This window comes from Peromyscus eremicus, chromosome 20, assembly GCF_949786415.1.
Source record: "Peromyscus eremicus chromosome 20, PerEre_H2_v1, whole genome shotgun sequence".
In the NCBI taxonomy this organism is placed as follows: domain Eukaryota; kingdom Metazoa; phylum Chordata; class Mammalia; order Rodentia; family Cricetidae; genus Peromyscus; species Peromyscus eremicus.
In genome coordinates, this window is record NC_081436.1 from 45,614,758 (window position 1) to 45,641,975 (window position 27,218).

The 27,218-nt window shown below is 41.3% G+C and overlaps 1 protein-coding gene across 1 annotated transcript in view; it reads right to left on the minus strand.

The window, feature by feature from the left end:
• Col14a1 (collagen type XIV alpha 1 chain) overlaps positions 1-27,218 on the minus strand; it is a 174,846-nt gene that overhangs the window by 120,349 nt on the left and 27,279 nt on the right. Inside the window, exons 3-5 of the mRNA XM_059247022.1 lie at positions 25,215-25,331; positions 20,758-20,901; positions 15,159-15,248 (exon numbers count right to left, since the gene is read on the minus strand). Of these exons, the coding sequence (XP_059103005.1) occupies positions 15,159-15,248; positions 20,758-20,901; positions 25,215-25,331 (351 nt within the window). The remainder of the gene's footprint in view (positions 1-15,158; positions 15,249-20,757; positions 20,902-25,214; positions 25,332-27,218) is intronic.

Genomic DNA, 27,218 nt, shown 5'->3' on the forward strand with positions numbered 1-27,218 from the left:
TCTGTGACTCTTGCCCAGTTCTTGCACAATCGAGACAGGAGACGAGAGTCAACCAGTAACGTCGTCATTCAGAAAAGTAAACTTCTGGGAATTGCACAGACACCCATTAAGCCAGAGGAAGAGTACCTGACACATAGTGGAACGGTAGATGGCAAAACTAAGTGAGCTACTTCACAGGAAGGCAGAGGTCTGGATGAACCTCAGCAGGTACTGCTGGCTGGTGATACTGTCATCTATTACAAGTACAATAAGCCACAGGAGATTCCATTTAGCATGCTATCAGGAAAGTATGCCTCAGTGTGGTGCAATGAGGTTTCAAAGCCCGAACAAAAGATGTAGATAGCAATAGAGCAGGGATGATGAAATCCTGGGAGAAGGAAAAACCTGCGATTGGGATGGCGGCAGTGCCATATATCATGGTTGAGGCTGTAGGTCTAAGACTTTGGGAGACAAGGGGGTAGATATCAAAAATAATGAATCAAGCAGCAGCTTGAAAAAAAAGAAAGAATCCTAGCTAGCATGTAGAACATACCATGAGGAAGAATAATTTCAGTATCTATGCCATACAAGCATGTGGTACAAGCCTTCAGACTCTAACTCAGCACATTTTGAATTTCAAACTCATGTCCTGTTTTCTAGAAACTCATGTCTGTGTATGTGAACTGGAAATAATTAATAAGTAGAAAAAGAAGTAAAATAATTTTGGGTAAAGTGACCACAGAATAACCAAGCATGAAGATGTTTAGAAGATCCTGGTGATTTCATAATCCTTTCATAAAGGATAACAAAATTCTTTTTGTTCTGATTGTCTTTAAATTAAACGTCTAATTATAGTTTAAACAGAAATGTTTATGTGCTTATGAAGACAATTTTGATCAACACAAGTTGATCAAAATAGAAACAAGAAATCTGCCGGGAGACATTTTGCTAGGTAAACCCCTGTTCACCCTTCAAATTCCAAGCAGCAGCCATTCCAACTCTGCAAAAGTTTCCCCTCAGCCCTTAGGTGAGACTCATCTCCTTCCTCTTCAGGTCCTCTGCATTTGTTCACTGGACTCTTTACAACGAACTGCTATATCCTCTCACATTCCCGTCTGCCTGTCTGCACTGTGAATAATACCTTGAAGGAGGAGAGATTCGACAGTTCTCTCTTTAGACCCTTCATCCTGAGCAGTTCTGGACCTATATTCCTGAATGACTGTGAACAGTATGAAATCTTGTTCCTAAACCTAACTGCTTTGCTAGGCTTCAGGGTAGACATCTGTAACGCCAGCACTCAGAAGACTAAGATGAGAAAAATCATGAGTTCAATGCTAACTGGTGTGCATTGTGAAATCCTGTTTCAAACAACAACAACAACAACAATAATAATAAAGACTCTGTTTTCACAAAACCTATACTTTCAGCACTAGAGACACTAGGAAACTGGGCTGCAGTCACTCAGAGATCTGGGAGGCTGTTGCAGAATTACTTCCACATAAAAAGGGAGTATGTACTATTCTTACTCACCCTGACTTACTAGAGAGCCAGAAAAAAACTCATAATCATTTCATCAAGATCCAGGGTTAATTTAGTGGCTTTGAATTATTTTCTTTTACTCCACTAGAAAAATATCTAGCTAGGTCATTCAGTGTCTGAAGCATCCAAAGAAAAGCTGTGGCTACAGAATTTTTTTTTTTTTTTTTTTTTTACTTAAGTCTCCTGTGAGATGATGTTCAAATTTCCCAGGACAATGGGAAAGAAAATCCTTACCAAATGGATAAGGAACTCTTAAAAACTGTCACCAAGCAGGCACTGGCTCCAACTATATCATGGAAGAGATATCTTTCGAAAGGAATAAAAACGTCTTATATTTCCCCAAAGTTCAATAAGTTTTTTTAAGCATATTGGCCCATTTTTGATTCTTACATTATGCCCAAGAGGAAGGATTATCGTCACTGTTCAAAAATTCAAGCTGACGTTCATAAAGAACAAGTGACTAACTAGCTCCATGGTCATTATCAGAGGCAGGACTGGATTCCAGAATTTCTAATTGACCTTTTCCAATGCACAAGGCTACGGTTTCCATAGACATTGTGTTTGCGAATGCACAGGAGACAACTTTGGAAATTGCCCATGTGTGGGGATGGAGCAAGGATGTTTCAGCTCTAGCTGGCATTCATTTAAGCCAGAGTAAAGTCAGTTCTCATTTTCTCCAGTCTTGGTGGAGGTGTCCCTTTTAAGGCATCTGCACTAGTTACTTTTCTCATTGCTTGGACAAAATACCTGACATACATGGTTTTAATGGTCTCAGTGGACTGTGTAGGGAGGACATGACAGGGCCGAGTCATTCACATCACGGAGGCCAGGATAGGAGTGTATGAAAGAGTCAACACATGACATAACCCGGAACAAAATGGCGCCAGTGACTTGCATCCTTGAAGGCAGTGTTGTCTCTACTTTCTACCTTCCATCTCCTCCCAACCATGCCGTCATAGTGCAAATCTATCAAGGAATTTATCTATTGATGAAGTCAGAGCCCTCTCCTTATCTAATCTCCTCTGAAATCACCATCATAGACGTCCCCAATAACGTGCTGTAGTAAGCTCTTAGGTGCTTCTCCATGCAATCAATAGACAATTAATTTAGCCACCACAGCATCCTTAATAGGTGGTCTAGCACAGCACACCCCAGTATTCTCTTCCTAGCCTGGTCTTAGTTCTTCCTGGAATGTCTTACTTCTTAGAAAAACTGTGCAGAAATGAGAAGTGATTGCTTTATGTCCAATATGTTTTACGTCATTAATTCTGACTGAGCTATGTGTGCCTACACATTTGATCAAACATTAGTCTCAATGTGTCTATGAAAGTGTTTCTCGGTGAGACACTAAAGCGGATTGCTCTGTCTCTGAGGGTGGCCTCACCCGAACATCAACTGAACATCAGTACCTGAATAGAATTCAAAGATAGTAGAAGAGGGAATTCCTGCCCCTGCCTAGACCCCAAGGACAGCAGTTTTTCTCACCTTGAGCTTGCTGGATTTTGTTCTGGAATTGACATCACAAGCTCCAGTCTTCTGATTTGAACTAAATCTACACCGTTCTTGTCTCCTGAGTTTCCAGCTTGCTGATTGCCTCCAAGATTTTATAAGTCCATTCCTTATAAACCTCCTCCCTTACAAACATCTTTTCAATTAAAGACAATATCAATCCTATATGAGAAGTATTCTTCCCACTTCACAGAAAAGAGATTGAGTAACTAGAGAGGGTAGGAACTCTGCCTGCTCCCCATACACTGAGAAAATGCAAAGTCTAAATTCAAAGGTAGGGCTGACTACAAAGCCTGGGCTGCTTAGCCAAATGCACTTCAAATACTACCACAAAAGAAAAAAATGGAGGGAGACAGACAGGGATGGAGGGAAGGAAAGATGCAACGATTGCCAAGCTGTGGAATTACACATAGCAGGAAATCAAATCCATAGGCGTTTGTCCTACAGTCGACCTACAGTGCAGAATACCACAACAGCTTCCAGGAATATGAAGCCCAGTCGCTGCACACCAGCCAAGAGAACATTTCAGCTGTCACTCAGAGCTCTGAATCATAACAATAACTGACAGACCTATAAACAGCGCCGTCGTCACATTTCTCCTCTGCTCCAAGGGCCTGGGAGAAGACAGCTGCTTCCATATTTAAAGGGCTGTCAACCTGGAAGGGGGATTAGAAGTTTCTGTATGCCCACAGGGGTCTATGGGTGATGGATTTCAACTCAATTATAGACAGGATGTCTGCTTAGGAAAGCAGCAAAATCTCTGTGAACTAAAGCAGATGAACTAGGCATGGTGATACATAGCTGTCACCACAGAATTTAAGAAACTGAAGCAGGAGTAGTCTCATCAGTTGAAGACCAGCCTGGGTTACATAGTAAAATCGTGTCTAAAATTTTTTTCTAGCAAAGAAAACAGATGGAATACGTGAGGAGCCTCAAACACCTTCTCTGTGGCCTAACTACCTGGTTGTCCAATAATTTCCAGTGATAAATTCTAAGATTACCGCTCCCTCTCCCACAAAACTGAGCTGAACTGTTCATTGTGGTTTTCAAAGCTTTACTTAACTTTACTACTCTTGACCTGTCCATATTTAGTCTTCACTTCATGCCAACACACTTATTATTCTTCCCCTAAACAACTCCCATATTTTACCCACTCACTTTTCATACACACACACACACACACACACACACACACACACACACACACACACACACCCTTATCTGCCTTCTCCAAAGTGAACCTGCCAAAGATATCTAAAATAGATTAGAATTCCTGTGAAAATACATGGCACTTCCTAACAACTTTTGTACGAAGTCAGTTTTAAAGTTTTGTTTGTATAGATCCCTGGTTACTTCCTGGTTTTCTCAACAGTGACTCATTTTGTCTTATCAGCTCTGTTTTCAGATAAAATTTTCTCATTAGAGCCAATGTATAACAGTCGTATTTGTTTTCAGCTCTTCTTAAAGTATGTAATTGTACAGATTTTTTTTTGCTCAATATCTGGCTGTAGGCTTACCTTAGTTGTTCTAGGTGAATGCTTATGAACTCAGTAGCTCAGCCACCTCTGTGACTAATTCACTAATAAAAAATAGTCCCCAACAACCTTAAGTCCAAAGCACCTGCTCCTTTTGATAGCAACAATTAGCTCCACGGGGACAGAGACAAGGAGTTCTAGAATATTCTTAGACAAGTGTTGTGTGATATTTTGTGTTCTGACAAATAAAGCTTGCTTGGAGTCAAAGGGCAGAGCTAGCCACCAGTTAATCATAGAGGTCTGGAGGTCTGTGCAGAGAGGAAAGAGGAAGTGATAAGGCAGGACCGAGACAGGATTAGGGCCATTTTGAACTGGAGGATCAGAAAAAGAAGGAAGTGACTGTGGCTGCTCTCCTGCTTCTCTGATCTTTCAGGCTTTTATACAGATATCCGACTCCTGGTTTTTATTGAAGATTAACTAGATTCACGCTTCAGACAAGAATTTAGGTACTGATCAGAGGGGCTCTATGGTGATATTTTATTTGTATTAAAATGTTATTTGTATGTTAATAAATAAAGTTGCCCGGGGGTCAGAGCTATTAGCAAGCCATAGGAAAGCAGGGCAGTGGTGGCGTACGCTTGTAATCCCAGCACTTGGTAGGCAGAGCTAGGTAAGTCTCTGTGTGTTCAGGGATACAGCCAGTATTGGATACACATGCCTTTAATTTCAATACCAATCATAGAAAACCTGGAGGTCTATACAGACAGGCCGTGATGAGGCGGTCATGTGGTTGGGTTTACAACCAATGAGAAGGCAGAACAGGAACTCTATATAAAGACTTTAACACAGGCGTAGCTCTGGTTCGGAGAGGTAGGACCACCGCAGGAGGAAGGGTAAGGTTTTAGCTCTTAGCTCTCCTCTTGGCTTTCTTCTTTGCATTGGTTCTGTGTTTCTTATTTAATAAGAAGGTTGGTTACATCTACAGGGCTCCACAATTCTGGAGAGAGACAGACACTGCCAGAGTCACTAACAGTACTCATAGCAACAAAATAGCTAATGTATTTAAATACTACAACTTACTTTTCAAATGTGGAAATTTGAAACTTTACTTTGGATGCAGCTAAGAATTCTTACTACTGTAGAAGTCACAGGTTGAAAATGATAACTTCTACTGAAGAACAAGAGGGGAAAAAAGGTGTTATCAAGGGCAGTAAAGGAGGAATGAGAAAACTGGAGGTCTAACACTAGGAGAAGTCCAGTCCCATGTGGTCTTGGTGCCTTAGGATCCATCTAAGGAACAACTAAATAGAGTGTGCTTTGTGGGGGCTCGCTGGTTACTTTCTGACTGGCGTATTGTGCCTCCTTTTTTTCAAAAGCCTAAAACCTATAACCCCTGGCACAGATCGGGAAAGGAATTTTTTTTCTTTCAGGTACATTTAAAGATCTTTTAATAAGCATGGTCTCTCTCAATCTTCTTCCAAGGATTCAGAACCTCTTTCCTAAGTCCAAAACAAGATTACTATGCCACAGACAATTCTTGAAGATCCATGAGACACTAATACAGTCACTGTTGCTGATATGCTCAGCCTCCTGAAGACACAAATCTGCAGCTACAGATTCAACCAACCGTGCATTGAAAGTACTTTAAAAATTGCATCTGTACCGAACATGTACACCTTTCTCCTTTTCCCTTGATAGTAGAATATAACAACTATTTCTATCACATTAGTCCATTAGGTACTGTGAAGAATTCAGAGCTGAAGAACATGGGAGGAGGTGTGTATTATGTGTCCATGCAAGATCATTTTTAAAAATGTTTAAAAACTTATTTATGTAAGGGACTTTAGCACCCTCAAGTTTGGATATTCATAAGGGCTATTAAGAGTCTGTCTGTCTTCATGGATACAGAGGGATGACTATATTTTCTTTTGAAAAAGAACACACACACAAACAGAGAGAGGAGTGGAGAGAGGCGAGGGGACAGGAATGGAAACAAAATTCCTTTAGAAGCCTAATATGAGCCAGACATGACAGGCATGATAGAATGGACTGTCCTCTGCAGTCCTACTCGCTAATAGTGAGTATTGTGCTCCTTTGTGAAACAGAGAAGTTGGAGCTAAGCCAGTTAGTCTAAGACTGCATAACTAGGAAGCAGGGGAAGATGATATTTCAGGGACTATTTGACCTCAAGTCTTGCATGCTATCTAAGCCATACTGGCACCAATAACAAAGTGGTGAGAAAGAAAAAAATTAAATTTTAAGAAAACTACCTATGCAATAATGTTCCTGTTTACTCTCCCAGAATCCAGGCTGGCAAGCTGCTGGTTGTCTGATGTCTTGCTGAGCCTGGCTACTCAGACTCCAGGAAGTGTGAGAAGCATTGACTGTCTTGTGTCTGACTCATATGCTTTGCTGTTGCTCTGTATTTCAACAGCACATTGTGGAGAGCACAGAGAGTAAACGGGAGACAGAGGGGCTGACATGACAGGGGAGCCTCTCTACTGCACACTGGTTGTACTAGGTCAGTGTCTCCTAACCTTTTAAAATCATCTTCCCATAAGACCTTCCAGACACACTTTCGCCTAACTGACTCCTCATGAAACGTTGATGTCATGCCCTGTGTCTCTGTTTGTACTTATGTAGATCTAAGCTATGGACATAAAAGCCCCTTTGGAGACTACCTCATTCCCACTGAAGATGCACGTGTTAATCCACTGTTTTGCAAAGAAAATGTCACTCCCCTGAAGCCAGGGGCATCTAAGGCAAAAGCGGCTCTAAGTGGGCAACTTACATCTTGTAGGAGTTTACACTGTTGTTTTTAATCTTCAGTTCTTCCATGAGACGACTGTTAAGATTTGCATATGAAATGTCTGCCAAAGACTTGTTTGACTTTGACTCCTTGGTCCCCAACTATCCATGCAGTTTGGGGAAGTTTCAGGAACTTTAGGAGGCAGAGATGCAATGGAGAAAGGGAGTCACTGGGAGTGAGTTCGAAGGACCAGAGCTTGATCTTGCTTCCTCTCCTCTCTCGGTGTCCAGTTCCACTACAGTGTGAGAAGTAAACTACTGCATATCCCCACTGCCGTAAAGCCACTTGCCACCACGGCATCGCCACCACGATGGCCTGTATCCCCTCAGACAGTGAGTCAAACTGAGTCCTCCTCCCTCAAGTGTCTGCTTGTCAAGCATTTAGTCACAACAAGGAAAAGCAACTAACACAGTGAAAGAAGCAATTTACTTTAAGAGGGCACATTTATGAGACAATCCAGACAATCATAGAATACAACTTTCTGGAGTGAACGTGTGTGTGTGTGTGTGTGTGTGTGTGTGTGTGTGTGTGTGTGTGTGTTCTCAAGTCCATTCTGAGGTCATTTATTTCAGTTATTCTTTTTTTTTATTAGAGTCTCATGTAACACAGTCTGGCCTTGAACTCACATAGATAGGAAGAGCCTCAAAGTTCTAATCACCCTGTCTCTGAAGTGCCAGGATACAGACATGACTCCCATGCCCAGTTTTATGAGGTGCTAAGGATTGAACCCTGGGCTTCGTGCATTCTAAGCAAGCACTCTACCCACTGGGCTACATCTGCATCTCCTTTTCAGTTTACCTTGAGCCAATCTTTGTATATCCCGACGTGGCCAATCAGATTCTCATGTCTCCTTGCTCATGGCACTCCATTCAGGAATGAGCATATAAATTGAGCAGACCATTACAACTCCCCTTGAGACAGCTTCTGAAACAACTAGGGCTAAAGGTGTAGTTCAGTAACAGAGTGCTTATCTAGTGTCCATGAGTCCCTGGGTCTGATCCTTCGTAATAAAATGAATGAATGAATGAATGAATGAGAGTAAGTGAGTAAATAAAGCATTAACCAGGCCTTCTCCCACATGACACTGGAATGTCTTGCTACCATGTAACTCTTTGAAGAGCACCCCCAAGGCCCTTTGTTATTAACCTGGGAAACTTGCCCATGAATAAATCCATCCCAGAAAAAAAGCGAAGTCAGACAAGGAAGCAAGAGAGGGCAACTAAAGCTGGACTGAGATGTCACAGTGACCAAAACACAGGCATGCGCTGCACGGTGACGATTCAGTCCACACCTGACCATATATGCAACAACGGTCCCATATCTCTAATGGTGCCAAAGCATTCCTGTTGCCTGGTGAGGTCACAGCCATCAGAATGTGAGTGCCATGCATGAATGTGGGAGCCCGTTCTCCGGTTCCTCGTGGCTTTACCCAGCAGGTCCACATAGAGGATGATTAGGACCACGGGCCTGAGTGCAGGTGTCTGAGATGGTCTGCACTTGGCTGTGCTGGGGCGGGGGGGGGGGGTCTTTTGCTCCACCCCTTGGCGTCTCTATAAAAACCCTGGGGCAGAGACAGTTGGGGCCCGTTGGAAAAGGTTCCAGGTCCTTTCAAGGCTATCCTTTATTTTCTGTTTATCTCCGCAAGATTCTCTGCAATAAATCCTTCTATCTAATATTTCCTGCTGCTCACACTCAAGAAAACTCTGGGGAGCTGTGGAGTTGGTGGGTAAACGCCCCACACATGAATCATCTGTTGGTAATGATGCCCATGGATGCAAACCTACTACATGGCCAGTCTTACAAAATACAGCACATACTTAAGTCCTGGACATAATATTTGAAAATGTTGATTGATGATGATGTTGCTGGTTTGCGTTTATTATGAAATGTATAAGTAACTGACAGCGTATTCCTATTCGTATACGTTTACCATAAAACAGTTTGCAGGGTCGTGCCAGTCGCCACCTCTTGTGTCTCCTGTCATCAATTGTATCAAGAACTAGGGTGTGTAACAGACTCTGCCTCCAAAGTTTGTATAAGCAGCAGTGGGGAACCAGCGCAGAGGGTACAGCATTGCCAGACAAGCAAGAGAACCTGAGTTCTAATCCCTAGAACCCGGGTAAAGCCACCATGGTAGACAGCACACATCTGTTACCCCAGCTCTCACATACCAAGATAAGAGACAGAGACAGAATGACCCATGGAAGCTCACTGGCTACCTAGCCTGGCATACACGGACGTGAACAAGAAACCCTGTCTCAAACAAGGTGAAAAGTGGTGCACGAGGCTGTCCTCTAACCTCCCTATGTAAGCCGTGGAGGTTATGCTCATACATACATGTACTTATACCATACAAATATATACACATACAAAGATATGTGTGAATATATTTTATCCTGTTCAAAGAGTGATGAAATTGCCCACTGAAGAATTTCTGAAGGTATTTGCTGCTGCTGCATGTGATGGTCTAGTCCACTTCTAAACCCCAATACCGCACTTTTGACCAGCCCCCAACTTTTCCCCTCACTTATAGGAATGGAGTCAGGATTTAGCCAGAACTGGCCTAAAAATCCACCTATATCCCTGTGTTTTAACTGGTCCTCTGACCTCTGTCTGACGTTTCAATCCCAAATAGTCCCACTGTTTCCAACGTGAATCCACGATCTTGAATCTGGCATGTGTAAGTCCTGGAAAACTAATGGGAAAGTTGGTAATTTTTAAATCAGTCTCTTCGTTATAAGTTAAGAACCATAAAGGTGTCAAAAAGTGATGCTAAGAAATGAAAATATGGCAGGGTGCTAGTGGTACATGCCTTTAATCCCAGCATTCAGGAGACAGAGGCAGGTGGATCTCTGATTTCAAGGCTAGCCTGGTCTACAAAGTGAGTTCCAAGACAGCCAGAGCTACACAGAAACCCTGTCTCAAAAAAAAATGAAGGAAGAGGAGGAGGAAGATGAAGACAGAGAAGAAGGAGGAGGAAGATGAAGGAGGAAGAGGAGAAGGAAGATAGAGGAGAAGGAAGAGGAGGAGGAGGAGGGAAAATATGCCCTGAATACCATCATAAGACCTAACTACACCCAAACATAATCATTATGCATAATTCGGAGTTGACTCCTTGTCTAGAGATGCCATTGGATACCTGTGCTGAGCTGCACTGAGCTACATACGCTCCATGAGGGTAGACATCTACCAACCATGTTCATCAGTTAATCCCATAGCTAACTCAGTGCTTGCCCCACTAGGGGATAAATATCGAATCTTATCTGTGCAGTCACTGTCAAATCGACATAAAAGATAGGCCTCTTAGTCAAATATGAAACACTTATAATCCCAGCCCTGGGGAGTTAGTGGTAGGAAGATCAGGAGTTCAAGACCAGCTTCAGCAAGTTTGAGACTAGCCTCAAGTGAACAAGACTTTGTCAGAGATAGATAGACAGACAGACCGACAGATAGATAGTTTGATATATTGATTGATTGATTGATTGATTTACCTATAAGTGTACTTTCTAGTATTGGGAGGGTCTTGTTTATTTAATTTTATTATTGTGTTTGTTTGTTTGTTTGTTTGTTTAAACAAGATGTCTCAACTTATAGTCCAGGTTGCCCTGGAATTCACTATGTAAACCAGACTGGCCTCAAATTTATCCTTTCTGTGTGTTGGGATTACAGGCTTGTACCACCGTGCTCAGCTTCAAGCATTCAAATATTAATAATAAATGCTTTAATAGTACTCACTGTGTTCTAAGTATTTAACTTACATTAATTCATTCAATCTTCACAACTAACACAGGAGTTCTCACGTTTCCAGTTTAAAAGAAAAGAAAATGTGGACATAGAAGAAATGGAATCTTTTGCAGATTCATAAAGGAGATTACATCCCAAGCAGTTCTGATTGGAAATAACAGAACAGACCAAATGTCCTCAGAAAAGGAACCAATTTATTGGGGGATTCGGTCCCAACACATCTGAGAGTTTTAAGCATTCTAAGGCAAAAATCAACAACTGTATTCTGAAGAGGCCAAAATACTTGAGTCTTTGCCGGCCATATGATCTCTTCTGGAACACTTCAACTCTGATATTGTGGGAGAGCAGCCACAGACAATATGTCAGGAATGAGCGAAGCTGTGCCCCAATAAAACACTTAAGAAAAATAGCAGAGGACTGAGCTGGCCCACAGCGTATTGTTATTTTGGAAAGAAGAACAACCCCATCTTATGTGTTTAGGGGTTTTTTTTCCTTAGAAAATCAGAGCTCTGTTGTATGGAAGAAAAAATTAATACATGTCTAGTCTCCTTACAGCAGAGAACAAGAAAAATGGAGGGCTGTCTAAGGCAATTCCGTGTGAAAGTCCCTGACTTCACCTGATACCAGAAGCTAACAGGTCAAGTCCCATTAGTACATGGGTAGAAAAAGAGGGGCCGGATGGGATTAATTGGAAAAAAAAAAAAAAAACACCCATTAGCAGAAAAGAAAGAAACCTTATGCTCCTGTTCCTATCTGGCCCATAATCTTTTCCAATCTGGTCCTGCGTTTTTATGCAAAATGCCAAAAATAACTAGAGAAAGCTGTTTGGACAGCCAGTAGGGAAATAACCATTCATGTCAATGTGCCAGCGCTGTGCTCAAAGGCAAATACCACTTTTGTTTGCAAGCTAGCTTTTGAGTATTGAAGAAACATGGACAGTGTATTAAAAATAAGTCACTATTCCACAGCACAGACGTTTCAGCTGAACACTGGAGCTCCTCTCATTTAAGTTAAAATTTTGAAATATGTGAAGTAGGACTGACTGTTTCTGCGCTGCTCTCAGTATACATGCTCATAGCAGAAGACTATAGATTGTAGGGCAAACAATGAACAACATAGTTTGATGTGAATCATAGGACTCTCTCAGCCTGGGAGCGGTGTATGCTAAGTCCTGGGAGGGACTCTGAGTGGTTAGTGGCCTCCCCTCACATTTTTCCACCTGGGAGCCCTAAATCTGGCCTGTATTGTTATAACCTACTTCCTTTTCCTCTTCTTCCTAAGCCCCACTTTTATTTTTCTCACCCCATAAGCCCACGCTGACCTGGAACTCATTATGTAACCTAAGGTGGTTTCAGACTTTCAGCTCTTTCTGCCTCCACCTCCCTGAAGCACTGGGACCTCTAGGGTCTCTGGCATCCATTCCACACCCAGCCGGAGTTCATAAGACAGTTCTCTCCTATAGTCTGTGCCTTCAGAGATCCTCACAGCCCCTGTACACACCTCACTTGAAAATAATTCCATCCTCCCCACTCCAAGTCTCCCGTGAGTCCTAGCCCCCCACATAGGTCCTGATCACTGCAACAAACCTCCCAGACCATGGATTCAGGAAAGTCCCCCATGAATATATCCCCAAGGGAGTACACGCACTGTGGACTGTACATCCTCAGAACATATGACCATATCACCTTCAATTCTGTATTATTGTCTTCTTTGTTTTTCATTCACATCACTCAGTCCTAGGTTTTTGAAGGTCAAAAGGAAGGTGTTTAAGGCAAAGAATAGAGAAGGTAGGACTATTTAGTAATATACAGCTAAAACTAATAAATTCTGAAGCCACATGAATCCATAGATTTTTATCTCATATATTCTCTAAGCATAAACAGGCAAAGAATGCTAATCCAAATATTAACTGAGAACTTAAAAAAATACCACATTAAAATGCTAATGAATGTACTTTAACAAAAAGAAACAGAAACAAAAAAGTCAGAAACTAATGGACTAGGAGTTCAGGATGTCACTTAGTAGTAAAATATACACCAGGTATGCTCAAGGTCCTGGGTGGGTTCAATTCCCAGCTCTGTCCCCACCCCACTCCAAAAAACACAAGGAAAAGAAAGACTTTGGTTCCTTAGCCTGAGTAAAGCTGGAAGGAAGGATACTTTTTTATTGCCCTTATTTAACTTTTGGCTTTTAATAATGAAGCACATCAATATTTTTCATAAAAAAATCAAGTTAACCTATGTTAAAAATGAATGATAAAACATAGTGAATAGTGAATAAAAGCACTAATCCAAGCTTTACCTCATCCTGGGCAAGCACGCTGTCCCTGAGCTACATCCCACCCACCCCTGCTTTGTGTTATAGCTCTTTATTTTGAGACAATGTCTCACTACATTACCCAGGTATGCCTTTACTCATGATGTAACCCAGGCAAGCCTTGAGCTTGCAATCCTCCTGCCTCAGCTTCCAGAGTATCTGGAATTACTGATCTGTGAAATCAGGCCTGGTTCCCAGATCTTTTAGAATCTACATTTCTATACCATTCGCTAAAAAAAGCAAATATCAAACTTCAGTTAACAGACTGTGTGTCTACTCTGACCGTCTTATAGTATGCACAGATGAGCAACTCTAAAATGATTTCTAAGTCTGCACATATAAACAGAAAAATTTAGGACACTGAGACTCATGTTTCTCACTCGGAAGTTATAGACATAAAAACGCAGGCTTACATGAGCTGTGTGAAATTGGCATGAAATAAAATACAAGACGTAACAAAGCAAAGTAGGAGCCATAGCTGGTAGACAGAAAACAGTGTGCTAACCTGAACGCATTATAAGGCTTGTTGAGATATGCTAAAGCTATCACATACTTGTAGACATTGTTAAGTTTCATATGCATGTTAAATCTTAATATCAAAATCTTAATATCAAAGAAATACAAAAGAATGAACACTTTCCAGGCCAGTAGAAGGGTAAAACAATTATAAAGAGAACAGAAACCATAAATAGAGGGAAAAGAAGATTAAAAATGTGAAGTAATACAAAGCAAAGAAATAAGTGATGAGTCCAAAATTGTCAGTAATTTCAGCAAATTTACGTCATCACAGTTATAAATACATATAACGATTGTAAGATAGGATATTCAAATGCCACTCAATCCTCTCCGTAAGATTCCTCAGTATAAACCTGGGAATACAAATACAGTGACAGCAAGAATGGATTGTTTTGTGAACACTATACCCAATAAAGAGGGTATAACTACATTATTTTTGACACTTGGGCTTTGAGACAAATATTGAATGACTAGTGATAAAAAGGGTCATTATGAATAACAAAAGTAAATTTTCCCTAGAAAATTTAAGTCTCATTTATATGTCACTGGAATTACAAATATTTAAAATAGCCAGTTTCAAACAGAAGTGGACAAATATTAGTGAGGGAAATTAAAACACATTTTTCTCAGGGACATGTGGAATGAATCTAACCATTGGCCATATTTAAGTAATAAAATATCTCAACAGATTTTTAAAAATATCCCTGCATCCCACATGCTCTGAACATAGTGCAATAAAGTCAGACACTAATAATAAATGACTATGTTTAAGATCACCACATGTTTAAAATTAATAACTTATTTGAAGTAAGTCATGGATTAAAGAAGACAACCCAGTGGAAATTATAAACTATTAATGCTATACATCAAAATACGGGCTACAGCGTGAGCAGTATTTGGATAGTTTTAAAAATACATAGCACAGTGGAGGCGGGGCCCAAATGAGAACAAAGCGGAATAGACAGTTTACTATGGACTCCTGCCTGCTCTAAGGATCCACAAGGGAAGTCCCTAATGTGAAGAATCGACAGACACAACGAGGAATATGACAGGACAGCGTTCATGTGTATGCTTGTTTAGTTGTAGAAAGGTGAATGGAAGAACCCCCAACTGAATGCTGACAGCCATTGGGAAGGGGGAAAGAAAAGAGCCAATGGCGATTTTCATAACAGATTGTTTGGCTCTGCTGATATGCCCAAAACTATGTATGTTTTGTCTGTACAAATTAAGCCAGCCACGCCCAAAGTGAGTTCAACACATAAATATCTAACCTTCTGGTGAAGTTGGTTTACTTCCATTTCCTTTGTCCACAGCCTTCACTCTGGGCTTTGCTGGATCCTTTCTTTTCTCTAAATCTTTAACTGGAACAAAAGAAAGACAGTGGTGTTAATGTTTTAATTTGAAAAGAAAAGAAAATGCGGTGCATTTACCCAATGGAGTATTACTCAGCTATTAAAAACAATGACATCGTGAGCTTTGCTGGCAAATGGATGGAACTATCATCCTGAGTGAGGTAACCCAGACCCAGAAAGACTAATGTCCTCACTCATAAGTGACTGTTAGCTGTAAAGGAAAGGAAAGCCATGCTACAATCCACAGACTCAGGAGCAGAGTGACAGGAGGGCTTGAGGAGGAAATGTATGGGGATCTCCTTGGGAAGGGGAAGTAGACTAGGCATCCCTGGTGGACTTGGGATGTGGGGTGAGGATGGGAACAGGAGGGATCAGGGGAGGGAAGGATGAAGAGAGAGAGTACTGGGAGAGGCAAGTGGAATCTAGGGACAGCTCTTGGATGAGCTAGAAACCTAGAGCAATGGAAACTCCCAGGAACCTATGAGGGTAATCCTAGCTAAGACTTCTAGCAATAGGGGATACGGAGCCTGAACTGGCCATCTCCTGTACCCCGACAAGACTTCCAGTGGAGAGATTGGGAGACACCAACCCTCCACAAAACCTTAGACCTACAATTTGTCTTGCCTATAAGATGTACTGGGTAAAGATGGCAAAGAAATTATGGGAGTAATCAACCAATGACTGGCCCACCTTGAGACCCAGAGAGAGTCTCACCCATGAGGGCCAGGACCCAGAAGCAGAATACCCCAGAGACCTAGGATAGAACCAAATACTACTGAAAAAAAAAGTCAATGAAATGATTCCTGATGATATTCTGCTATACTCATAGATTGGTGTCTGTCCCAACTGCCATCAGAGAGGTTTTACCCAGAAACTGATGAAAACAGATGCAGAAACCCACAGCCAAACATTAGGCAGTTTGAGGAATCCTGTGGAAGAGGGGGATAAAAGCTTGTAGGAGCCAGTGGGGTCAAGGTCACCTCAAGAAAACCCATAGAGCTGCCCTAGCCCACCACCAGCTGCAACACTTGGGATAGCAGGCCCTGCACCTCAAGTGGGCAGCACAATAGAGTCAACCCCATTGGCAGAGATGTGGGTGAGCCAGCCTGATGTTGTGGGCATGGGAGAGCTGTCCCCATTACTCATCTGTCATGTGGGGGAATGGGCGGGAGAGAGCTGCCCTCCCCACTCCATCAATGCCATAGACAGGTGGGAGAGCTGCTCTGAGGTCATAAGAGAGGGAGAGCTGGTCCTGCCCCTGATCAGCTGCAGCACTTGGGAGAGTGGCCTCTACACTAGCCTGGGCAACACAGTAGAGGTGGCCCTGAAGGTGTAGGTGTAGGAGCACCTACCTTGAGGACATGAAAGGAAAACAGGCCATGTCCTATGCTCATGGCTGCAAGGGGTGAACTCACCAAGGCAATGCAGAAGAACTCACCCTTGTGGTGAGGACAAGGGAGGGGTGGCAGACTGACCAACCTTGAACAAACCCAGGTCCAGAACCAGAGTTATTTGTTAGCCCACCCCAACATCCACCCCATCTGTGATCTGCTGGAGGGACCTGTCCTGCAGATCCAAAGCTGCAGGATTTCCACAACACAGGGCAACAGCAGGATAACCAAGAGGAGTTCCAGTGAGGGCCCAGCACCAATAGTATAGCAGAAACCAGAGGCCCCAAACCAGACCAATGACTCTTTGCAATGAACACTTGCAAGTGAAGAAAAAGAAAAGAAGACAGCAAAGTAGACAGGGTCTAGTAGGGATAAGGAAGGCAATCAGTGGGAGTAGGGTAGGACATTAAAAGGTAATGGAATGAGAATATGACAAAAATTATGAACATGTATGAAAATGTCATAATGAAACTTATTATGTATAATCAATCTTTACTAATAAAAATGACAAAAATAGTTTTGATAGTTGTAGAGGCCCAAATTACTCAGGGTCAGAGTATCTGAGCTTGCTTTACCCAGCAGGGCTGCATAATGAATGATTAACCATGGGCGTGGTCACCAGGTGTTTGGAAGGGTCTACACTAGGCTGTACAGTGTGCTTTGATCTTGCAAGGATCTTTGATCTTGCTTTGCCTTGCCCCTTGGCATATTATATTAAAAAAAAAAAACTTTTCAATAAAGGATGAGGCTGTTGGGTATTGATCCAGGCCCTCCCGAAGCTGTCCTATGTTTCTGTCTTTCTTCTTGTCCGCTGGGTCTCTCTTTCTATCTGGTATTTTCTTATTCTTCTCTCTTCCTCCTAAGAACCCTAGAAAATGTGGGAAAGGTGGGAGCTGGACTCTCACAGTTTCCCACAGATAGTTAGATGGTAGTGCTTGTCACTTTAATGAGGCAATATTCAGAGGCTAAAAACTACCCCTACTCCTTTGGTACACTCATGGCCACCTGCATCATTAGCTTAATTTCCCACTGTGGTGATATTGTGTTCCCCAAAATATTGTGCACCCTAATAAACTTATCTGGGGTCATAGACAGAACAGTCACTAGATATAAAGGCTAGAAAATGGTGGCACTCACACCTTTAATACTAGCATTCCAGAGGTAGAAATCCCTCTGGATCTCTGTAAGTTCAAGGCCACATTGGAAATAACCAGGCATGGTGACACACGCCTTTAATCCCAAGAAGTGAGCCTTTAATCCCAGGAAGTGATGGCAGAAAGCAGAAAGATATATAAGGCGTGAAAACCAGGAACTAGAAGCATTTGGCTGGTTAAGCATTTAGGCTTTTAAGCAACAGTTCAGCTGAGATTCACTCTGGATAAGGACTCAGAGGTTTCCAGTCTGAGGAAACAGAATCAACTGAGGAACTGGCAAGGTGAGGTAGCTGTGGCTTGTTCTGCCTCTCTGATCTTCCAGCGTTCACCCCAATACCTGGCTCAGGTTTGATTTTATTAATAAGAACTTTTAAGATTCCTGCTACATCCCACTGTACTCTATGCTTGACACTCTGCCTGCCATTGCTTGGCTTCTAAAGTTTCCCAAGATTTCAAGGTCATCACCAAATGTCAAACTTCGGTACATATAAAATTCCCTGTGAAAATGCAAAAAAAAAAAAAAAAGTCAACGGCAAGATATGTCATTTAATTGTTTTACTTGAAGGAAGTGAGCAGATGTATTGGCAGGTCAGCTCCATAGGGGACATGATTTCTCCAGCCATCCTTGCCATCCTGCCCAGAAGATGGTCCCATCAGTCCTGTCTCAGTAGCACCCCTCCTCTGCCCTTCCACTGGCTTGTAAGCCTTTGCTAAAAGGATTCTAGATTTGTCATCTGCCCAGAGCTTATCACCTCAATTCTAGCAATCCTGTCTTTAAAACCCTCCTTGTCTTTCTGAACCAAGGAATTTCATTCCGAGCTAGGAATAATAATTAAAATTTTAAGATACTTTCTTCTTACTAGGTTCAATAATCAAATTTTATATCCATCTTTAGACCCCATTCTCTGAATTCTTAATCAGCATTCTGTCTCTTTAAAAAAATCTTTGTTCTCAGTTTTTGTAGATATAATTGCAATTTTTTTCCTATTCCACTACCCTATCTTTTATATTCTCATCTTTGGATTCCTTTTCTCCTTCCATTCCTGAAACATGACCTATACTAAAATTGCCTTGCATCTCTGCCTATAATTTTGTCATCCAACAATTTAAAATCTTATCCTTTATGGATTATTTCCAAATCTACATCTTTTACTCCACCCACACTTGGGCTATGACCCAGGCCACTTACATTTTCTAAAACAAAATGCATCTGTCGGTTTAATATGAGGGAAAAAACGTGTTAAGAAATGCTAGAGGTATAAAGAATTCCAGGAAATAGTGAGAATAGTTCAAACATGGGCATCTGCAGATCTGTTCCTGGAAGGGGAAGACTTCTGTACCACTGTTAAGATGGGCAGGCTGATTCAAGCAGAGGCCAGCGGAACATACTTCCAAGTAGAAACGTTGGTGGCTTATAAGTGTTCCAAAACAGACCACAGCACCAGCTTACATTTGAATTTTGAAAAACAAGTCTCAGTAGAAGTTGGGCCCGAAGGTCACACAGAAAGTACAATGAATGATGCTACCTTTATGTAGGAACAAAATCAGTTAGAGCCGGGCGTTGGTGGCGCACGCCTTTAATCCCAGCACTCGGGAGGCAGAGCCAGGCGGATCTCTGTGAGTTCGAGGCCAGCCTGGGCTACCAAGTGAGTTCCAGGAAAAGGCGCAAAGCTACACAGAGAAACCCTGTCTCGAAAAACCAAAAAAAAAAAAAAAATCAGTTAGAAACAAATTGTCCTGCCTGGTGTAGTGGCACACAGTCTCCTGCCTCCTAAATCGTTACAGAAGTACCGGAAATGACATCTCTTTTAAGGTCAGTGAGAAACAGGAAATGAGAGAAGGAGAAGTGGTCCGTTTCTTTTGAGTGTCAAAATTACAATCCTGTAATCCCAGGATTGGAGATTAAAAAAAAAAAAAAAAAAAAGCAGGAGGCTCACAACTTCCAGGACAGCCTAGGCTACATTGTAGGTTCCAGGCTAGCCTGATCTACAACACAAGACCCTGTCTCAAAAGAAGAAAAAAAAATAGGGAGGGAAGAGGAGAGAGATGGAGGAGAGGGAAGGAAGGAGGGAAAGGGGGAACGGGCAGAGAGGATAAAGGCCCCACAACAAAACGGTACTGTAGTAATCAATTCACCAGCACAAGCGTTCTCTCTGCTCTTAAGGTCCAAACAATTGTTTACGCATCAAAAAGTTTTGTTCAAAAAGAATCCAGATCTCCCAAGACTTTATCATGACCACCACTTTCCAGCATGTAACCATGGAAGTTTTCAAGGGAGGAAAACCAAACTAGATTTAGCTCCATCGCATAAGGGAGCAAGAATGTCAGCGAAATACAAAAGGGGAAAGAAGGTCCTGCAAACAAATTACTTCTACATGAGCAGAACAAATGCCCCCATATCTCACCCGTGACAGTAAGAGCTAAATCACAGAATGCACTCCTACAGTTCGTCTACAAGAAGGCTGGCGGGCCACAGCGACTGGCCCCCAGAGAGGAGCAAGCGGAACACAAACAGCTTTTCTTCACGTGCTCTGAGGGAGAAGCCAATGGGGAAGCTTCCCAGGGCCCCGGGGTTTCCTCTACTGTTCAGCAGGAGCAATTCTTGAAATTATCAATCACAAAGCTTTGACACTCAAAAGCAATGGACCGCTTCTGCCCCTCTCATTTCCCGTTTCTCATCAACCTTAAGGGACATCATTTCCGGTACTTCTGTAACAATTTAGGATGCGGGAGGCTGGAGTGCCATCACGAGGGAGGCAGGACTGACTTAAACTGAAAACCTCTTGATAGCTTTCGGACTATGGGAGAATCTCAAACAGTGTAACATGTCATCTGAACCTGAGGACAGGTAGACTCACTAAATGTCTTTGTTCGGAAGTCAAAAAGGCAAAAAAAATCTCAAAAGCCTCCCTCACACATCTAGTATTTTAAGCCGAGAGCCCCCGGTGGTACTTAAAGACTGTCAATACTCACTTCTGAACTGGCCTTGAGCCGGCTTGCTCTCTTTGTCTTTATTGTAGGCAATAAGTTGAACTGTGTAATTCTGCTCTGGCAGAAGGCCTTGAATGATCGCTTTTGTTGCGGAGTTCTGCAGGTTCAGCTGGTTGGTTTTTCCCCCTGTAATAAAACAGAAAGGTAAGTCCATTCGAAGCTGTAAGGAACTGCATGCTCTGAGAACTTTCATTAACCACAATTCAAGACTTTTAAAAGGCAAAGGCACTACATTTTTTTAAAATTTTGGTTGTATATATTTACAGTGCACAACACACTTTGATAGGTATCAGACGTAGGTAACGCCACTTGAAATACACACACCTAATATATGCGTGCCCAGAGCTTAACCGGAACGTAATTTTCATTCTCATGTTCAGCATATCCTTTCTGCTTCAGATAACAAATGGTTGCCCAGGTTAGATTAAAAAAAAAAACCCAGTTACAAAAGACTTTCATCCTAGCACTCTATCACGTTGATTATCTAAGGAAAACCACAGTATAAGATTAGAAAGCAGATGCTCAACATCAGCTAGTCTTCAAAGAGAAGAGGAACGCCTCTTGAAAGTGCAGGGCGGGCAGGGGGATGGACATGGACAGGGCACAAGGAGCTGGCTGAATACTGTTAGCCATGCTGATATTGTTTGCCTCTGCTCCCTGGAGTAATACAAAGCATCCTTGAATCATAAACAACTTAATTATCTTAAATCTGGCCATCACTGCCTCAAGGTGCTGAGGGAAGTACTTATTGCCTGGCTACTTAAGTCAGATTGATTCATTAAAAAAAAAATTTCAAAGTGCCCATCAAACTATACAGACATCTAACACTTTCTTTAAAATGCTTTTGGTTAAATACTGAGTGTCTATACAAAGCTTCAAAACACCTTTTTTTTTTCCCTAGAATTTCTGGCAGTAATGAATCTGAAATGAAGGGGAAATTAATTCAAAACTTCTGTCCCTCTAACAGCCCTCAGAAAGGTATAAATTAATCAAATGTAGCATATATTATTTTTAAATTTTTATTGAATTCCAATAAAATTAATATCTGGATCTGAAATGGTTTTTGCTATTATCCATGCTGCCTGCTGCTGAAGGACAAAACTGAGTTTTCTCTTACCAAAGCCAATTCCTTAAGTGTTCCAGATGTTAAGTTGTTTTGTTTCACAAACCCTTATCATTTGAAACTCATCTGTTAGAGAATATTATTTTAAGGTGTGTTACTTTTGTTCATGGTATATTGTTTAACTCTGTGAAGCTGTGTTACTGTCCCTGTCTAAAACACCTGATGGTCTAATAAAGAACTGAATGGCCGATAGCGAGGCAGGAGAAAGGATAGGTGGGGCTGGCAGACAGAGAGGACATACAGAAGGAGGAAATCTGGGAGGAAAAAAGATCAAAGAAGGAACTAGGAAGAAGGAGGACTTCAGGGTCCAGCCACCCAGTGACACAGCCAGACACAGAGTAAGAAGAAATGTTATGCAGGAATAGAGAAAGAAAAAAGCCACTGAGGCCAAAGGTAGACAGGCTAATTTAAGTTAAGGAAAGCTGGCTAGAAATAAGCCAAGCTAAGGCCAGGCATTTTAAATTAAGAATAAACCTCTGTATGTGATTTATTTGGGAGCTGGGTGGCAGGCCCCTCAAAAGAGCAAAAACCACTAACAACATTTTGACTATAAGTTATCTCATCTGTCTTTATGCCTCTGGGTTTTTCTCCTTCTCTTACTTCTGTAAATCTTACTCTTACTCAGTGGCTCGCTGTGTAGCTGGGGAGCTGGCCCCTAGAGTCCTCCTCCTTATCTGGCTACTTCTTTTTTTCCTCCCAGTTTTCTCCTTCTATATATTCTCTTTGCCTGCCAGCCCCACCTATCCTTTCTCCTGCTTCACTATTGGCTGTTCAGTTCTTTATTAGACCACCAGGCACTTTAGGCAGGCACAGTAACACAGCTTCACAGAGTTAAACAAATGCAACATAAACAAAAGTAACACACCTTAAAATAATATTCTACAACATGTAACTGCTATTAGTACCCTGAAGAACACCATGGAGCATTCTTTGGAAAAGATTGGCATAAAAAGACTTGGACAGTGGTTCACAGTGCTAAAATGTCCATGAATGTTTTGTAGTTAAATGTATTTATTAAACTTCTTTATTTGCTGTGTTTAATCAAGTAGATTCTTGTGTATCTAAATGGACTGGTTGGGTTTGGCCACTGTAACAAGAACAGTGGATAAATAAACCTAATATTCATTAAGAAATATTGTAACTCACAATTTTTATCATTAGAGATATTTAAACAGAAGTTAGGCATCTAGCTTTTGAGCACACTGTCTCGGGGGTATTGGAGGATCATGTTGAGGTTTGGCTCATAAGGCACTTGAGTCAGTTCTAAGATCTGTGATTCCTCAGTGATGTATGTTTGGGTGGGGTGCTTAAAAAGTTAGTATAATTAGCAATTAATCTATAAAAATTAAAGTACTGACTAAGAATGTATTTTCAAGACCTGACCTAGGGAATCCCTCAATTCTTTAAGTTAATAACTTGGGATGAGTCTATAATGCTTAATATTAGTGACCAAGCTAGAAACTAGGTGTTTTATGTACCTATATTTTTTTGAGAATTCTAAATCAAATAATAGGTAAAAGATTACACACTTGTGAACACAAAATCAGTTGAGAAATAGTCTTTAACAGAAAGAAGTCCAGCTTTATATACTCATCTTCATCACCTATTTGAATTCTATTTATAAAAACTTGTATTAGCTGGGCAGTGGTGGCGCATGCCTTTAATCCCAGCACTCAGGAGGCAGAGCCAGGCAGATCTCTGTGAGTTTGAGGCCAGCCTGATCTATAGCATGAGATCCAGGACAGGCAACAAAGCTACACAGAGAAACCCTGTCTTGAAAAAAACAAACAAACAAAAATAGGTGTTGGGGGTTTAGCTCAGTGGTAGTGCACTAGCCTAGCAAGTGCAAGGCCCTGGTTTTGGTCCTCAGCTCAAAAAAAAAAATGTATTACAGGTGTCATGGTTAATCATTGTCAAGATGACTAGATCACAAAAGAGCTAGGTGAGGTGCAGCTCTGTAGACATCTGTGCAGATATATCTCTAGACAATTAACTGAGTAGGAAAAAAAACTTTAAATATGGGCAGGAGCATTCTATGAGCTGGGGATCCAGGTCAGAATAAAAGGAGAAAAAAAGAGAAAGCAGCTGCGTGGCAACATTGTCTTTCTCTCCCACTCTGCTTCCAGGTCAGCTGTGAAGCAAACAGTTCTCCTTTGCCGCACATGCTCACTGCGGGGATGGACAAAGTAACCACGGACTCAACCTCCGAAACCAGGAGACAAAATAAACCTTTTCTCCCTTGAATTGCTTGTGTCTGGCATTCTATCACAGTAGCGAGTAACTGATCTTTTGAGGTCATGATTTACCAAATAGTTATTGTGTACTTGTGTGTGAGGATGGGAGCTGAGAGGCATCCTGAAGAGCATCCCTGTGGTAACAGTCCCTTAGCAATCACTCTATGGCACCCCTGCTCTACGTGTGTTCTTTACTTCCATTGGTCATCACAATCAGTACTTCCCAAACTCCAATTTTACAGGAATTCCTTTGGTATGTTTTTACAGTTCAGACTGATTCAGAAGTATGAGGCTGGGATCTCATATTGTGTATTTTAAATAAGCTTCTGGAAAATGCCATGTGCATGCTCAAGAAGCTTTCATGGGAAGGGTGGTAATTGTTTCATACATTCTACAGAAAAAGAAACTGAGGCCCTAAGAGGCTAAATAACCTGCCCAGACCTCATTACTTGTATCAGAAGTAGAATTAGTGCTCAAGAAATCCAGTGTTGATTCTGCGTCTCCATGACAACCATTCAATTCCCCTACATGCCCTGCCTTGATTAACTTTATCTGTGTAGTAGAAATATAAAACATGTGAATGAAAATTTCACCCACAATTTTATACCACACCTTTATGTAATGACCAATAAATCTATTCAATTTGTGTTTCACTTGTTACAGTTTATTTTCACAATGTCTAGTTGACATTTTGATGTGTAATTGCCAAGTATCATTTTATAAAGTTCACTAATTATAACTTATTCCAACAGGCACAACTATTGTACACTCAGGAATATTGTATCTTTACAGCATCCATGGATCAAAAGTATTTATTATATATTAAAACATGAGTAGTAGGGGTTTTTGATATTCTGGAAATTTTGGCATAAGGAGAATCAATCACGGTTGAGCCCAAGAGTCAGACCTTACACTTTGGGAAACATTATTTCCTCGATGAGAAGAGAATTTATCAAGTTCAAAAATTAAATTAAACCAAGTCTTTCACACAATCCTAAAGCAACGTTCAGCACTACATATTTTTAACCATCCATGTGTAAAAAGTTCCTAAAGCTCCAGATAATATAGTAGAGTGTCTTTACCTGAAGCTGGAGCCACAAGCAGTTTGTAGCCACCAAATTTCCCTCTTGGAGCTTTCCATGAAATCTGTATACTGTCATGGGATATTACATTGTATCTTAACCTTGTGGGTGGAGCCACTGAAAAGGAAAAACAAAATGGCTTAAACACAAGAACAATTAAATTGAAAAGTCAAAGCAGCATGACCAAACTATACAAGAGTTCATCAGCCTTGAAAGGTGTTCTTTCTACAACCCCAGTCATGAATCAATCAGTGTACAAGATAAGACAGATTCGAGAGTGTGCTTTCCTCCCAAGGGACACCCATTTGTCAGACAGCACCAACCTGAGACAGTCAGTCTTGCAAACTGATTTCATCATGTATCAAGGATGTATTTTCCTACTTGGGACATGAAAACTTCTCTATCTTACTGGGATCATCAAATGTATGAACTTCAAGTTTTCCACTGCGGCAATCAAATGTTTTGGATGATATAGTTGAGGAAACTATTTGAGGCATATTACAGTAATACAATATTCATTCTAAAACATTTGAGAGGGGCTAGAGACATGGCTCAGCGGTTAAGAGTCGGTCGGCACTGCTTTTGCAGATGACCCAAGTTCAGTTCCCACCTGTGTCGGGTGACTCACAACCACCTATAACTCCAGCTCCAGGGGATCTGAAGGCATCTTTTGACCTTGACAGGAACTTGCACTCATGTGCACACACACAAAAAAAAAAAAATTTAAATAATAAATAAATAAAATATTAGAGATAGTGATCATAAATTCAGGGTCAATGCAAGATAATTGTGTTTTTTAAGCTCTGATCTACTCTTCGGGAGAAGCTGGTTTGTGCAGATCAGGTGTATTGCACATGATAATGATTCAGGCCACAGTATTTGATCTTTTGAAACTTCACAAAAGGGTTCAGATCTCTTTACTTTCATGTAAGTCATTAAAACTTCAAAATATATTTCAGAACCTTCTGCAAATGCCCCAGGGTTTCAAAAGAAGTCCTTTGGTGCAGACATTTTTACTCTATAATATCTAAATAAAGTTATTCATTGGCAGAATGTCAGGACTCATGACCCACTTTGTGCCAGTCTTCTTTTCTCTACTTTGGGACCCAGCATTGAGGAAGGAAACAGACATTCATAAAAGGCATGAGGCATAATATGAGCTCGGACATGAGTTTGATTTCCAATTCTGTCATTGATCAGCTAAATGGCCTGAATCTGGTGGTCAATTCTTCCAAAGTCAGTTTCTTTACACTTAGAAAAAGTGATGCTTTCTACAAAGCCTAGATCATAACTTTAAATAGATTAATTGATATAGTACAATAGATGGCCAACAAAAATTTCTTCCCCTTCCTCTCCCTTTAGTTAATGATGGAGTTTAAAAACTCATTTAAATGCCCACAAAAATATGTCACTAGGCTGACTTTAGGATAAAGGAACCAAGGAATAGCTGCTGAAAACCTTATTCAAGTTCACACACTGGGAAAGGACAGTCTCTGGCCAAGTGAAATCTATGCACTGTTTCTTGGTTTTAAAAAAAAAAAAAAAAAAAAACACCCTGCACTAAGCTAGATAAACAAAGAACTTACTACTTGTCCTGGTCAGTTTTTTTATTTACTTGATACAAGCTAGAGTCATTTAGGAAGGGGGGATTCTCAATTGAGAAAATACCTTCATGAGACTGGCCTATAGGAAGGTCTATCTGGCATTTTCTTGATCAATGATTGATATGAAAGGGCCCAACTCACTGTGTACCACCCATGAGCTTGTAGTCATGAGTTCTATAAGAAAGCAGGCTAAGCAAGCCATAAGGAGCAAGCCAGTAAGCAGCATCCCTCCATGGCTTCTGCTTTAGTTCCTCCTTTAGTGTGGTGATATTTTGTTGTACTCTAATAAAATTTGCCTGAAGATCAGATGACAGAACTAGCCACTAGATTAAACACAGAGGTCAGGAAGTGGCGGCACACACCCTTATTCCTAGCACTCAGGAGGCAGAGATCCAGGATC